The 16034-nt window shown below is 38.4% G+C and overlaps 3 protein-coding genes across 4 annotated transcripts; 1 reads left to right on the top strand and 2 right to left on the bottom strand.

The window, feature by feature from the left end:
* The first annotated feature begins 1034 nt into the window (after positions 1-1034).
* LOC111776995 (NAC domain-containing protein 22-like) lies at positions 1035-2258 on the top strand. The gene is made up of 3 exons (XM_023656425.1): positions 1035-1249; positions 1340-1614; positions 1694-2258. Exons 1-3 carry the CDS (start codon positions 1078-1080, stop codon positions 2162-2164), a joined length of 918 nt encoding a protein of 305 aa, XP_023512193.1. The 5' UTR covers positions 1035-1077; the 3' UTR covers positions 2165-2258.
* A 1438-nt stretch (positions 2259-3696) lies between these two features.
* LOC111777032 lies at positions 3697-5274 on the bottom strand. The gene is made up of 2 exons (XM_023656477.1): positions 4893-5274; positions 3697-4202 (listed from the first exon to the last, which is right to left on the bottom strand). Exons 1-2 carry the CDS (start codon positions 5272-5274, stop codon positions 3697-3699), a joined length of 888 nt encoding a protein of 295 aa, XP_023512245.1.
* Positions 5275-10931: 5657 nt separating this feature from the next.
* Positions 10932-15906, bottom strand: LOC111777600 (probable serine/threonine-protein kinase At4g35230). Of its 2 annotated transcripts, none has more exons than XM_023657268.1 (9): positions 15397-15906; positions 15155-15290; positions 14510-14643; positions 14379-14430; positions 14077-14162; positions 12936-13124; positions 12615-12815; positions 12408-12521; positions 10932-11409 (listed from the first exon to the last, which is right to left on the bottom strand). In XM_023657268.1, exons 1-9 carry the CDS (start codon positions 15712-15714, stop codon positions 11161-11163), a joined length of 1479 nt encoding a protein of 492 aa, XP_023513036.1. In that variant the 5' UTR covers positions 15715-15906; the 3' UTR covers positions 10932-11160. The 2 variants fall into 2 exon arrangements, with proteins under 2 accessions (XP_023513036.1, XP_023513035.1); XM_023657267.1 differs by having other exon boundaries at positions 14325-14430; positions 15397-15905.
* Positions 15907-16034: the final 128 nt, after the last annotated feature.

A 16034-nucleotide genomic window follows, 5' to 3' on the forward strand; every position in this document is an offset into this window, starting at 1 on the left:
GCACAACCTGCTAGACGGGTGGTGAACCCTATTTTCGGGTAGATTAGGTTGACCTGATAAACTCTAATGGTTTGAATTCTAACAATCAAGTCCACTGCTAGCAGATATTGTCTGTTTTGGCCGGCTACGTATCGTCGTTAGTTTCATGATTTTAAAACATGTATGCTCAATGCCGAAGGTCTAGCCCTACTCCGACTAGTGCCTCGTACTGTCTAGTGAATGGTTCTAATACCATTTGTAATAGTCCAAGCCCACCGCTGATAGATATTGTTCGTTTTGGCTCGTTATGTATCACCATCAATCTCATGGTGTAAGACACTAGTTGGAGTAGGGCTAGACCCTCTCCATGGTAGACACGTTGTAAAATCGTGAGGCTGATAACGATACGTAACGGGTCAAAACGGATAATATCTACTAACTGTGGGTTTGGGCTGTTACATCATTGGTTCATTGAAACCCCTACAACATATGCTCCATTAAACTCAAAGCTCGAGTCATATTGTCAAACATGAGCATAACTCAATGATAATAGATATGTATCTTAAAAAAAAAAAAACAAAATCATGAGTCTATAAGACAGAAGACCTAGATAACACCGTGGCTCACGCAATAAACAATGGTAAAGAGGAGTTAAAAAAGAATTTGAATAGAAGAGATTCCCGCAAACCTTTGAACAAGTTAGACAGTGTATATGTTTTCTCTTTTTCCTTTTCGTCCTATGTCTCGAGTTCTTTTTAGCCATCGTCTGTAGTGCTATTTTAACGATTTTATTTTTAAAAACAATAAGAAAAGAAAGTATATGTCAAGATCTAGCTAGCTAGGCTAATAACAGTCGAGTTGTTCAATAATTCTATCGATTCTTATCGAAGACCGACTAGAAAATCGATGAGTAGGGTTATGATCCACACATTGAACATCAAATTATTTTGGGTCCTTTCTCTTTCAAAGACCAAGTCTTTTGGGCCATCCCTTGTCGTCCCTTTCACTCGTACAATTCACATATATAAATATGTCTTCCTTTCCATGAAATTTCTACATGAAAACCCACCAAACCAATTAAGCTTCAAATAAGTTTCCATGGCGGACACACCCCATCAGCTCGGCCAGCTCCCGGGCTTTCGCTTCCACCCGACAGAAGAAGAGCTTCTCGAATTTTATCTCAAACATATTGTTTTCGGCAAAGCCCGACATAGCTTCGACGTTATCGGATTTCTCAACATTTACCAACACGACCCATGGGACTTACCTGGTAATGAATTTTTTTAATGTTTTTATTGAAAACCCTTCAAGGGTTTTGAGGATTTTAAGGTTAATTTTGATTTAATTTTGTTTTTAATAGATTTGGCTAAGAATGGTGAGAGAGAATGGTACTTTTTTGTACCTAGAGACAGAAAACACGGTGGTTGTGGCGGCGGAAGACCCAACCGGACCACCGGTATTGGCTACTGGAAAGCCACCGGCTCCGACAAGAGAATCTTGAGCTTGTCGGATCCTAAGAGATTGATTGGTTTAAGGAAAACCCTTGTTTTTTACAAAGGAAGAGCGCCGAGAGGAAGCAAAACCGATTGGGTCATGAACGAGTATCGTCTTCCCGATAATTCGTCTCTCCCGAAAGTAAGAATCTTTTACGTCGTCGTCGTGTTAACCTAAATAATTTTATAACCCAACTCAAACCGTACGAATTGATTTACAGGACGTCGTGCTTTGTAAGATATACCGAAAAGCGACGTCATTGAAGGTATTGGAGCAAAGGGCAGTGGAGGAAGAGACAAAGAGCTTGCAGCTGAATAATGCTACTACTCCTTTAATGGCTGAAGAAGATCAAGACTCATTTAACAGTCAAATTCCAAGGCTGAATTCGAGCGAAATGGTGATGAAAAAAGAGACGAGTTGTGGGGAATATCGAGCGGAAGAGGAAGAAGAAGTCGACTCGAAAGGAACCGAGACCGAGACCGGGACTGGGGCGGTCGGAGGGTTGTTGTCGTCGTCGTCGTCGTCCTCGACATCTAAGACGGGTTTACAGATTCCAAAAGGGTTTGAAATGCTGACTGATCTGCAAGTTCCAAAGATGAACATGGATTGGACTCAAGACCAGTTTTGGAACCAATTCAACAGTCCATGGCTTCTTAATTTCACAACTCCTAGCAATATATTGAATTTCTAAAGCTAATTATGCTTTTTTATGAACAAATTTTAGTTGTAAATATGTTTTAATTAAGCTAATTAATGTGAATTTATGTTCTTAATTACGACCAAAATTCTCTCTTTTGTTCTTCCCTTTCATTTGGTGAAGAAATCAAAAGGGCCCATGAGGGAATCTTTAAGAGAGGGGAAGGATTTGTTTTAAAAAGTTGTCAATTTAATATACTTTTTTTATTTTCAATTTTATCCCTTTTATTTATATATATATATACACGGTATAAAAATGTGACTTAGTTGAGAAGTTGACTGGAGTGTAGTGTTCATAGAGAGCTATGTTACAAATTTCTAGACCTATCTTTTGTAAATAGATATAACCATACAAGAAAATGTCGCGGTTTACCATTTTGTTTGACTCAAAGGATGAGTGTTTGTGCCTTGATGGCTATGTTCGGAGCACGGTCCCCCTAACTTAGGCTATGTTGATACTAGTTTTTGCTATAGTTTGTATGGTGTGTCCCACTTGTTAGATTTTTCCTCTTGATCTATTATTGATGTAAATTTACAACGACAGCCTTTTTCAGTGTAACAGCTCAAGCCCACCGCTAGCAAATATTGTCTTATTTGAGTTTTTCCTTTCCGAATTCCCTCAATGTATTTAAAACGCATCGGCTATGGAGAGATTTACACACCCTTATAAAGAATGTTTCGTTCTCCACTGATGTAGGATCTCACAATAACCATCATTGTAATTATGATGACGGTCGATTTTGAACTGATATCAATTATCAATAGTCTTTTGTACATTATAACATGCAGAAAGATACTGGTTATAGATGTTACGATTTAAAATCAAATACGATATTTTTAATTTTTTTTCAAAAAAAATAAAAATAAGATAAAATGTCTTATGAAACACGCTATAGACGACACCAAATTTTAATTCATCGATGATTTTTTAAAATTATATATAGAATATTTTACAATGTCCATTATTGACAAATAGACACAACAAATTTTAAATCACAATCAAATATTTTTTTTAATATAAAACAAAATGAAAATTTGGAAATTAAATAAAAATAGATATTTTGTACAAATTTATTAGACTTCATGAAATTGAATGTCTAATTTTAATTGGAAATTTTGTGGAAATTAATTTTTGTGGCTTGACTTGGCTTTTATTTATTTATTTATTTATTTTTATTTTTATTTTTTTTAGAGCTTGACTTTGCTTATTAATTAGCTCTAGCTTGTCCCTTTATTAGTTGACTTGGTAGGTCTTTCAACAAGCACATGGCTTTGTAATATCATTGCCACGTATATTTTATATTTTAAATATAAATTAAAAAAATTAATTTATGTGATTTAATATACGGATGAAATTTTAATATTTAAAAATATAGAGACTAAATTATAATTTTTTCTAGGGTCAAATTTGTAATTTAACCAAAATTTTACGCTCGAGACAAATATTCATCTACAAACCATGGCCTAAAAAAATACATACACCAATGGAATCCATCAACTTGAATTAAGATTCTTCCTAATATACCCTTAGTTATTGATGATATTCAAAAGTGAAACCCTATTTCTTATTAATCTCCTAAACAAACCATCCAATCCTCCTTCTAAATCTTGAACACATACCTCCAACTTCCCTAGCTGATCTCCCATGCTCTCTATCCCGCCGTTGCCCGTCGTCGGGCTGTCGGAGTTTAATTTGCTCGCCACCATGTCGACCGCTGCGTCTACGGTGGCGAACTCATTTGCCTCTCCTTCTGCAGCTTCTTCGGTTAAAATCGCTCTTTTGGAGCGCATGAGCTTTGAAACTAGTGCCCACCCGCTGCCCCTGGTCTTCCCTTTCTTTCCCAAAACGTAGCTCATGAGGGCTTCGAAAACGTTCACACTTGCTGCTTCTACGTCGAATAATAGGCCTATTAAGGCCATGGTTTCGATGTCTTTAATGGAGATTGAGCTTGGTTTTGTCCCGTATGTCTTTAGGCTCGTTAAAGCCTTTTGGATTGCTCGTTTCACTACTTTTCTTGAGGCTAAATACTTTTCTACCTGCAGATCAAAGCTAAAGTTATCGACTTTAATATAATATCACAATAGAATACGTGTAAAACGGGAAAAAAAAATTAAAATTCACTCATAATTTTGTCACGTTTATTAATTTTCACCATAAAAAAAACAATACTAAGATTCATGATCTCTTCAAAATTTCTAATCTCTACCAATGTACGGAGATCAACCAATATTGAATAAAACTATAACAGCCCAAACCCACCGCTAGGAGATATTGTCCACTTTGATCCGTTACGTACGCCATCAGCCTCTCGATTCTAAAACAGGTCAACTACGGGTAGGTTTCCACGCGCAAATAGAAAATGTTTTGTTCCCCTCTCCAACCAACATGGGATCTCACAAAAACTCCCGAAACTCGGCAATTTTAATAAACTTGGTTGAAAATCATATATCTATAGTGTACCATATATTTTCAATGGTAAATATACAACACACCCGTTAGAATAATTTTTCAAAACGTCAGTGATTACGACACTCGTTTATAACGTCAAAATCCAATTCAATTAAATCAAAACCTAAATCCAAAACCCGACACACTTTCCAATTTCAATAATTAAAACGAATCTCTTGTCTAATAAAACTTTAAATTTACGACAACTCATCAACGAACGAACGAACGAACGAACGAACGAACGAAGTTCAATCACAAACCTGATTAACAACACCATTTCCACAAGACCAAGAAGAGGATCTCCTCCTAACCAAGGATTGCAACTCCCTCACACACTCCTTAGTATGAATAACACCATCTTTAGCAGCGCTGCACAAGTCCAGCAACCTCAACGACCCATCAAAAACCTCATCCACCCATTTCTCCCGCCGCTGCGTCCCAAACGCCTCCCTCGTCCGCCGTAGTAGCAGCAGCTTGTTGACGCACTCCTGCAAGTCCTGCAGCCCCGCCAGCTTCTTGGCCATCCCGGGCGCCGTCCATGGAGCCGAGTCCAGTGCCTTCAGCCGGCAGAGGTGCTCGTCGCACTCCGTGACCAATGGGTGAGGCCTCGTCGGTAGGCTGTTGGAACGGGCGTGGTAATTGGAGGAGCCTCCCATTTGAAGAAGGAGAAGAGAAAGGGTTCGAAACTTATTCACAACTTTTTTCTTTTCTTTTTCTCTCTCTTTTTATGTTTCATCTCTTTATATGCCAAATTTGTTGAAAGGAGACAACCAGAATCTGATCCATTTGAATCATTTAATATTCCTCTTGTTTTTTATTTTTCATTTTTTTTTTTACAATTATTATTATTTCAACACATTTTTTTCATCAAAAATATTTGAAAAATAAAATCATGACGGTGTAAGACAACCGTGCACATGAACCAACATGAATATAGTTTAGCAGTTGATACGATCATCTTTTTACCTTTACCTACTTTCATCATTTGGAGTCTTGGTCATATTTTACTGCCTTCGAGGAGGCTCGATTCCTTTTCTTTTGGAGTCTTTTGTTCGACATTTGAGAATTTACCAATCTATTGGCACGACTAAGTTTAAGGCATGACTCTGATACCATCTTAGATGAACACGACTCTCCGCAATTGTATGATATTATTCACTCTGAGCATAAGCTCTTATGTCTTTGTTTTGGACTTCCCCAAAAGGCCTCATACGAATGGAGAGAGTATTATTTGATTATAAACTCATGATCATTCCCTAAATTAGCTGGTGTGGAATGTGGGACTTTCATCATCCAACAATATGCAAGTTCTATGGTATTCGTTGTGAGTGCATGGGCCCACGCTCGGACGTATGTCTCGTGTGTAGAGAAGTTTCGACACGAAGAAGTTAAGCAATGCATCAATACTCGAATTTTTTTTTAATTTTCTTTCAAATTTGGTATATTTTTCTACGTAAATCGGTTCGGGGTTGAAAGGGGACAACCAGAATCTGATCCATTTGAAGGAGGAGAAGAAGAAGAATTAGTGAGGTGTAAACGTGATTGGGATTGAGATTTGGATCCAAAAACACAAAAATTAAGCAATGTTTATGGACTGTCCCCTGCCCACCCACGTCTCCAACTCATAACCCAACATTATTTTATTTTATTTTATTTTATTTATTTATTTTTTTTTTATTATCAGGACCCTATTTTTGTCTTCTTCCTAGCCTTCATTAATTATTTAATTACAACTTCATAAAAAATTTAAATAAAATGGCTGCGTTAATTATAGATATTTGCCAATATATTAATTAATTAATTAATTTTTTTCCTATTATTTTTGTAGAAAATAAGATTAAAATCCAACTCTGAGATTTTGTACAGTTGGAGCTAAGGAGGAGCTGAGGAGCTGAAGCTGAGCTGTTAGTATAGAGACAAGAACATAGCTTTCCACATGCACACGTGTGAGGAAACCCCTTTCATACTACTTCCCCGAATATTCAATTACAAACTTAATATTATTATTATTGTTGTCTCTTTCCATTTTTATAAGTTAATTTTCTATCTTGAAAAGGGTATTTTTGGAATAAAATGAATTACACCGTTAAAGTCTAGATATAGAGTTTAAATCTATTTATACGATATAATTAGAAATGTCCATTTAATCGGTAGGGATCGGGACCCTATAAGAATTTGTCCCAAACATGCCAGAATTCTTACCATGAAGAAATGAGTGACGAGAGATTTCTCCTTATTAGTTAAATGGGGTCAGGAGATAGAGATTACATTCTCCGTCCCCAACCCCACCTCGCCCAACTCACATCTTCCGTTTGCCTCGCCCTATCTCTTGATATAACCTTACTTTTATGTATTAGCTCATTTTATGGTCAAATCATAATATTCTCGGACCATTGGTAGGTTTAAATCTCTCCAACTAACTTAACTTGAGGCGTTTAACGAATGAGATATCAAAATTTGTTTAATTAAAAGGCAAGTAGACTTAATAATTGAATGTTGGTTTAATTTAATATAGAGTTTGGAATAAAAATATAGAGAGAAATTTGATGGTTATTATATGTGTCTACCCAAACACCACCTATCCTTATTATCTTATTCACCAAAAATCAATTTGCATATCTTTATTTTATATATATATATATATATATTCTCCCTTTCTAACAATATTCATGCATGCACTCTTCGGGCGGGCTTGATGAGTCGACCAATTTTTGCAGTCTTCATCTTTCTTTAACTAATTCTACTTTCAGGGTTGCTCGACCGATCTCGAACCAATGCTTAGTAAGTTAGGTCAAAGATAGGTAATCCAATTAATATTATTGAATTAATATAATATTTTTATATACATTATTATTATTATTTTTTTTTTGTTGACATATTTATTTTACTTATTACAAAATTTCTCATATGTTTTAATTATTTATAAATATATATATTGATATTATTATATGTTTTATTTTTGTCATCAGAATCATATTATTATAAATAGTTTTAGCCCATTAAGTGACAGTTTAGCCCAAAGCCCAAATCTACAAGTGTTAAGCTTAAAGCCAACAAAGCCCAAACCCAAAGAATTAGACCGAAAGCTAAATAAGTTCAAATCCAAATGGTCGGGTCCAAAGTGAGGTTCAGACACACTATCTTTGAAACGACGTAGTTCATATTATTTAGGAGTATTAAAAACCCTCCTAACCCGAAATATTCGATGGATCCAATCCAACTTCTCCTGCATGTGTGCCCCGACATTCTCCTGCATCATCTGCAACATAATCACGTTGCTTACTCTTCATTTAGTGAAAACTATCTCTACATACCAACGTGAATTTTTCTAACATATTTTGTCCTCACTCACATATTTCCTAAGAAAATTCTTAGGTCGGCCCAACATAAAATTGCTCCAAGCAAAACAGGCTTAAATTTAGGGTTCTATGATTGAGCAATCGAAAATGAAAGTAAACGGGCAGTGATTTTCATTTAAGTATTTTTTAGTCATTTTATCCTCATGACCGCTCTCACTTTTAAAGTCTAGAAACACGTGATTGTGATTGAAACATACCCAAACTGTCAAAAGTATTTTATATGATTTAATCGAACTTTTAATAAGTTATTGAACTTTTTAAATCTGTATTTAATATCTTAACGTCGTTTCTAATGCTTATGCGATAAAAATCTTCGTATTCTTCCAAATCGACACTTCACGTAACCCATAAATAATATAGTCAACATACTGTGTAAACCGGGTCTAGAAATTCAATCATATTAGAGTTAGACATGAAAATAAGAGTTGCAAATCGTTATTCAAACGTTTGAAAGTACAAAGAACAAACCGAAACAACAAAATACAAACCAATCCGACACTTTCGTAGATACCTAATCCACATCAAACAACCAATCTTTTCCAGCTAGGTAGGATTATGGATGTCTTGCCAGATAATGTTGTCTTTCAAGTCAAGGACAAAACCTGTCCCCTCAATGCTCTATTTAATGTTATTATTACGTACATAAGCAAGAATCTCTCTAAAGATTATTGCAATATTTAGTTCATATGGAACATACAAAGATATTCATGAACCATCCATATGGTTTTGTATTCAAAGCTATATATGTTCGATACCAGATGAAATCATTTGTTCGATACAAGATTTTAAGTCAACATAAGCATAATTGAACGGTATCTGACATGTATCTCGTTTCTTAAGGTCAAAGGTTCAAATTTTAATACCGTATAATAAATATGATTATACTAAAATACTAAACTTATCTAATCAAATGGCAAGATCGTGACTTTGTTTAGTACTTCCTTTGTCTTCAAATTTAATTTAAGATACGTTGATAATTTAAAAATAACGACACGATAATTTATAGTTGACATAAATTTGTGTCACATGTTACAATCGCACTCTTTTGAGACTTGCCGTGCAATTTTGTGACACTTACTCTTGCCCTCGAGTAAGTCAACCAACTAAAACTTAGTAGTCATTTACCTAGACAGCAATTGTGTGACACTTGCTCTTGTCCTCGAGTAAATCAACCAACTAAAACTTAGTAGTCAATTTACCTAGACAGCAATTGTTTGACACTTGCTCTTGTCCTCGTGTAAGTCAACCAACTAAAACTTAGTAGTCAATTTACCTAGACAGCAATTGTTTGACACTTGCTCTTGTCCTCGAGTAAGTCAACCAACTAAAACTTAATAGTCAATTTACCTAGACAGCAATTGTTTGACACTTGCTCTTGTCCTCGTGTAAGTCAACCAACTAAAACTTAGTAGTCAATTTACCTAGACAGCAATTGTTTGACACTTGCTCTTGTCCTCGAGTAAGTCAACCAACTAAAACTTAATAGTCAATTTACCTAGACAGCAATTGTTTGACACTTGCTCTTGTCCTCGAGTAAGTCAACCAACTAAAACTTAGTAGTCAATTACCTAGACAACGTATGCTCAAGTCTTTGACTCTATTCTTGAAAAATGGTTTTAGAAAACAGGGACAACATGTCTTCGACAAGTATAACCGAGACATTGTCTCCCAACCAATTCATCGTTTTGATTTCGTATAACCCGAGTTAAGAAAACGTATACATCGATTTCTTAAATGGTCGGACACAGAAATCTAACTTTGTGAACCGAACACCGATACGGTATCGATGAACGAGAAAAAGGAGGGAAAGGAAATGGAAGGGTAATAATGGTTATGTCCTGGAATCTGGCTGTCATGTCTTGTTGTTGAGAAAGGGGAGGACAAGGAGCCCTTTTGTTAGCAGAGTCCTATAAATCAGGTGTATTACTGGAAAGTGAACCCATTTTTTCCTGTCCTGTGTCCTTTACTAGTGGCTGGCCCCAACATTTGAAAGATGAGAATGAGAATTGAATGTGGAAAAAGGACAGACATGTAACCAAAATCAAATGAAAGGATGTTTTGTCTAAAAGTTTAAGTTGGACTCCATTGTGATTAATGTGTTGGGAAGGCGTAACGAGGCCGTTCTCTAAATTCTCGACTTCTCGAACTTTGTTTTTCGGTTTTGGATATTGGGTAGAGAGAAATCGAGAAGCTTTGTGTGAGAGAAGATCGGAACTAATGCACCATTCATTCTCATGACCAGACCGAGACCATCTCTCGACCTTTAGCTTATATGATCTTTGAGTGAGTGAATGAATATGAGACATGGTAGAGATTCTCTATTCTTGTAAAAGTCCAAGCCCATCGCTAGGAGATATTGTCTGTTTTGGCCTGTTACGTATCGCCGTCAACCTCACGGTTTTAAAACGCGTCTACTAGGGAGAGGTTTCCACACCCTTATAAAGAAATGCTTCATTCCCCTCTACAGCTGATGTGAGATCTCACAATCCACCCCCTTCAAGGGCCTAGCGTCATCGCTGGCACTAGTTGCTCTCTCCAACCGACGTGGGATGTCACAATCCTCCCCCTTCGAGGCCCAACGTCCCACTCCCCTTCAAGGCCTAGCGTCCTCGCTGACACTAGTTGCTCTCTCTAACCGATGTGGAATGTTACAATCCACCCTCCTTCGAGGCCCAACGTCCTCAGTGACACACTGTTTGCTACCTAGCTCTGATATAATTTGTAATAGTTTAACCCCACTGTTAGTAGATATTGTCTACTTTGGCCCGTTACATATCGTCGTCAGCCTCACAAGAGGTTTCCACACCCTTATAAAGAAGGTTTCATTCTCCTCTCCAACCGACGTGGGCTCTAACATTGACATTCTAGATCAAGTATCAAATAACGTACCGAGATTTGGGAAGTTTGAATATTATTGTTTTGTTTGACTCAATTCATAAAACTTGACAAGGGGCTCTACCAAACTAACTAGAAGGTCATATTCATAGAGATGGTTTAAATTGATTGAATTTACAAGCTCCTCTACAATTGACATGAACAAACAAGTTAAATGTAAGTAGTTCACATTTTCTTTATCCAAGTAAGAAAATTACCAGCTCGTGCTTTATACAAATTGTGGTAGCCTCAGCAACAAACGACACCCGAATGCTCGTAATTACAGCAATGTTTAGTTCATTATCGTGATCATCGTCCACCTCGTTGCCTCTTCTCTTCCAATGCAGCTGCTTCGTTCAACATGTCGATCGCATCTTTCTGCATATCCAGCTTTGCAAGAGCAACTGATTGCATGTAGAAGGCTGTGGGCCAATCTGGATATACACATTGTGCTTGCATTGCATCACGAAGTGCAGCATCGGGTTGATCGCACAACAAATAGCACAGGCTTCGTCGAGCAAACACGGTCGGGGATACCATTGTTCCTACATCTATGAACTGCAAAGAAGAGAATTTTAAAGCCACAAAAGTCATGTCACATGAATTGTTTTGTTTTGGCCTAATTGTGAAAATAAATGACCAAACATAGCGTAAAGAAGGCTCAAAACAAGTTAAAGTAGACCGAAGTCTACTAGTAGCAGATATTGTCCTCTTTAGGCTTTCTCTTCCGGGCTACCCCTCAAGGTTTTGAAAACCGGTCTACTAGGGAGAGGTTTCCACACCCTTATACCCAACGTTCTCGCTTGCATTCATTCTTCTCTCTAATCGATGTGGGATCTCACAGGGGCTCAGTGTCCTCGCTAGCACACTGCCCGATGTCTAGTTCTAATACCAGCTATAACAACCCAATCCCACTGCTGGCATGTATTGTCCTTTTTGGGCATCCCCTTTCAGACCCCTCAAGGTTTTTAAAACGTGTCTGATAGGGAGAGGTTTCCACAACCTTATACCTAATGTTCTCGCTCGCACTCATTCCTCTCTCCAATCGATGTGAGATCTCACAATCCACCCCCTTCGGGCCTCAGCATCATTGCAGGCATACCGTCTAGTGTCTGGCTCTAATACCAACTGTAACAACCCAAGCCCACCGCTAGCAGATGTTGTCTTCTTTGGACTTTCTCTTTCGAGCTACCCCTCAAAGTCTTTAAAACGTGTCTACTAGGGAGAGGTTTCCACCCCTATACCTAACGTTCTCGCTGGCACTCAATGCTCTCTCCAATCAATATGGGATCTCACAATCCCCCCTTGAGGGCTCAACGTCCTCGCTAGCACACCACCCAGTGTCTGGCTCTAATACCAACTATAACAACCCAAGCCCACCGCTAGCATATATTGTCCTTTTGGACTTTCCCTTTCGCAGTTCCCCTCAAGGTTTTTTAAATGCGTATGCTAGGGTGCCACGCCCTTGTACCCAACGTCCTCGCTCGCACTCATTCTTCTCTCCAATCGACGTGGGATCTCACAAAAAACGCTGTCAGTATTACGTAGATAAATACCTGTGAATAACAATCAATAGCAGCTTTAAAGTTTTTGTCCCGGAAGGCAAAATCCCCTCGCTTTCTTGCCTCCAACATATCTCTCATCTGTTGTGTCCACTCTTGAAACGATAGCTGAAACAACTCAAGAACTCTTAGTTAAAACCTTCCTGCTCATAAAACAGAGTCACTTAATCTTATAAACCGAGTTGAATAAATCGAGGCAACCTCATTAGTTCCTTCATCGTCTCGGTAGTGTGTCATTATCAAGATTTGATGAATTGCAGTGAGATCTATCCTCGAGCAGGCCTCACCCATCGACGATAAAGGACGTTGTGGGGTTATCGGGGTTATCGGGGCTATCGGGGCTATAGGGGCTATTGCAGCATCCTCCTGCTTCTCTATTCCAAGCATGACATAAGAGGGAACCTACAAACACCCACAGCATCACAGTACATATATCACAGATATCCTATTAACACATATTTGATAGGCTGTGTTGGAAGATATAGATATGAATGGCCTAAGGGAGTAAGCAAAGTTCTTTACTTCGGGTTTTGTTTGCAGGGGAGCGAGGGTCGAAACGAGGTCCTCTGTGTTAGGTCGGTCCCTCGGTTCATATTGTAAACACTGAGAAGCGAGATTAACCACCACGGTTGCGTCCTCTGTAGAAAATTTTCCTTCCAAATGCGAATCCATTAAGAGAATGATGTTCTTTCCTCGAATCAGATCGAGTGCCTGCGTTTGCAAATGTATTTTATCGAACTTATGTAACGTGAATAATTTAAATCCTTCTTATAACAGGACCATACAAAAATGAGACGTATGAACATGTTGTAGATCTTAATTACATCCTCGGAAACTGATACGAAAATTTCTATGACTTTGGAAGAACATGTTAACGACAATCCAATCGTATTTGCTGAATTATTGTATCATTAACCTTGACCATAATTCAACGGTGTTATAGTAACCCCGAATTGTATTACTCTAACAGCCTAACCCCACTACTAGCAGACACTGCCCAATTTGGGCTTTCCCTTTCGGGTTTCCCTCAAGGTTTTAAAACGCGCCCACTAGGGAGAGGTTTCCACACCTTTATAAGGAATGTTTCATTCCCCTCTCCAACCGATGTGAGATCTCACAATCCACCCCTCTTGGGGGGCCTAGATCCTCGTTGGCACACCGCTCGGTGTCTGGCTCTGATACCATTTGTAACCGCCCAAGCCCGCCGCTAGTAGATATTGTTTTCTTTTTTGTTTTTTTAGGGCCACTCAAACGAGAGGACCCCTCTAAAAATGGGCGTACGCCGCTTGGTGCGGTGAGCACACAACTATAGCGTGTGCTTGCCGCTCCAAGCGGCATACACCCAGTTTTTGAGTGGTCAGAGTAACCCTAAAAAAGCAAAAAGAGAACAATATCTACCAGCGGCGGGCTTGGGCGGTTACAATTACTCCAAAAAACAGTGGCATCCTTATAATCACGCACACTTTTAAATCAAATCGTGTAGCAAATGAATCCATAATCTAGGAGACGAGCGAGATGTCAAATAATAACCAGTACCACGCATCCACACAACAGAGAATCAAATGGAAATCATAATAATCAAGGAAAGAACTGTTCTTATAAAGAACAAAAATAGAAGCATACATTGTTACATGTAAACAACTTCACAAAATTAGCTACTTACATGACTTGGAGGGATGTGCTTGCCACTTAGAAGATCCAAGAGAACAGTACCAAAGCTATAAATAACACTTTCAGGGGTTACCCTTCCTACAATAGACAAATCAAAGTGACGAACAACACTCGAAACGCTAGTAAATTTATAAACGTAGCTCAAAACAACGGAAAACGGAGCGTTATTGTTGCTATCAACCTTTTGACACGAAAAATACTCGGTTTCTAATAACAAACAAAAGATAAACATCAAAGTACCATTTTTCAAATACTCAGGTGGTGTGTAGGCCAGATTTGTGCTGTAACTCTTACCGTCCCTACTGTTTTTCATCAATCCAAAACACGAAAGACGTGGATCGCCACCCTATAAACGAGAGCAACGAAATGAAGATAAACATTACATCAAAAAACTAAAAATAGATACCAATAAGTGAAAATGATACCTCATCAAAAAGAACTCTGTAAGCATTCAAGTCATGGTACAATGCACGGCCTTTAGTGGTACAATATTCCAAAGCTTCAGCAATATAGTACGCAACTCTCAACCGCATGGCCCACTCAATGGTTTGATTTTCCCCTGCAAAAACGTAGCAAGCTCACTCGATCATACGTAGCTACACGCAAAATCTAACCATAATGATGTCGTATAGCCAAACGGGGTCGATGTAGTTATTCTAAGCAACACCTACAACTTAAATAATGATGCCATGATAGCCAAACGGGGTCGATGTAGTTATTCTCAGCAACACCTACAACTTAAATAATGATGTCGTGATAGCTAAATGGGGTCGATGTAGTTCGCCTAAGGGCAATGAACCTCCCAAGTCTCTACGATAGTATGATATAGTCTACTTCAAGCTTAAACTTCGGTGATTTTGCTTTTGGTTATACCTCGTACCTATAAGATCATCCCCACTTCTAATAGTTTCGTTGTTTCGGAGTCGATAAACACGTTCCCTTCCCGTAATCCCCATAGCTTAACAGAATCAAGTTCCAATAGAAATGTTATGCTAAATGTATGCTTATACACTTCCAGTAAACACAAGTAATGTTGGTGATGATTGAAGTAAAAGAAAATGAAAGCATACAGTGGAACAAATGCTTTGCAAGAGTATCATTAGGCATGAACTCCGCAACCAGCAGCCGCTCATCACCATCGCAGCAATACCCTATCAAATTCGCAAACCTTGGATGCCTTAGCTTCCCAACGCCCGAAGCCTCTTCCTAAAAATTGCCCCAAAATTCCACACACCCATTGCATAAAATCATCAAAAACTCAACAAAAACACAAAAACACAATCAAATTCTTCAAAACAAGAGCAAGAAGTACCACAAATTGCTTGGCGTCCGGCCAAGCCACCTTCGTGAACTTCTTAACAGCGATCCACTTCCGGTTTTGAAGTCGGCCCTTATACACAATGTTCGGAGCCTTCTCGCCGCTCTCGGAGACTATGAAGTTGGAGCTGAAATTGTCGGTTGCAGCCTTAAGGTCCGATAAGGAAAACTCGGAGAAACTGGAAACCATATCTCCGGGGGTCGTGTTGGGTCCAATAGAAGGCGGCGGCTCCACATACGGCGGCGGAGGTTGCTGGGTTTGAACCTTTTCAGGGTGGGTTTCTGTCAAAAAGATGGATTCACAGCACCCCATAACAAATTTTTCTCACAACCCTTTTGAAAAATCAACTGGAGAAGAGGGGAAAGTGAAGCAGAGAGGGGATTGGAGAAGGAAAGAGACGAATATGAGGTGGGGAAGCAACTTTTTAAGCTCTACAAGAAAAGAAACACAAAGCGAGGAGGAGCTAGGAGAGGGCCTCGTCTTTTCTCTCTCCCTTTTTATTCTCTCACGATTAATGGGGTAATTAAAAAGAGGAGCAGTTCTTACAGTTCATTCAATTAAAGAAACGGCTCGTAAAAATTCAGCAGAATTGGATTTGATTAAGTGAGGGGTTTAATTAATCTGGGTCAACT

Source organism: Cucurbita pepo, chromosome LG16 (assembly GCF_002806865.2).
Source record: "Cucurbita pepo subsp. pepo cultivar mu-cu-16 chromosome LG16, ASM280686v2, whole genome shotgun sequence".
NCBI classification, from domain to species: domain Eukaryota; kingdom Viridiplantae; phylum Streptophyta; class Magnoliopsida; order Cucurbitales; family Cucurbitaceae; genus Cucurbita; species Cucurbita pepo.

Coding starts and splice junctions, on each gene's coding strand:
- LOC111776995 (XM_023656425.1), top strand. CDS start 1,078: ATGGCGGACACACCCCATCAGCTCGGCCAGCTCCCGGGCTTTCGCTTC. Junction 1,250..1,339: donor CGACCCATGGGACTTACCTG/GTAATGAATTTT, acceptor TGTTTTTAATAG/ATTTGGCTAAGAATGGTGAG. Junction 1,615..1,693: donor ATAATTCGTCTCTCCCGAAA/GTAAGAATCTTT, acceptor ATTGATTTACAG/GACGTCGTGCTTTGTAAGAT.
- LOC111777032 (XM_023656477.1), bottom strand. CDS start 5,274: ATGGGAGGCTCCTCCAATTACCACGCCCGTTCCAACAGCCTACCGACG. Junction 4,203..4,892: donor TTCTTGGTCTTGTGGAAATG/GTGTTGTTAATC, acceptor ATCTGCAGGTAG/AAAAGTATTTAGCCTCAAGA.
- LOC111777600 (XM_023657267.1), bottom strand. CDS start 15,714: ATGGGGTGCTGTGAATCCATCTTTTTGACAGAAACCCACCCTGAAAAG. Junction 14,163..14,324: donor ACCTGAGTATTTGAAAAATG/GTACTTTGATGT, acceptor TGTCTATTGTAG/GAAGGGTAACCCCTGAAAGT. Junction 11,410..12,407: donor CTATTGATTGTTATTCACAG/GTATTTATCTAC, acceptor TCTTCTTTGCAG/TTCATAGATGTAGGAACAAT.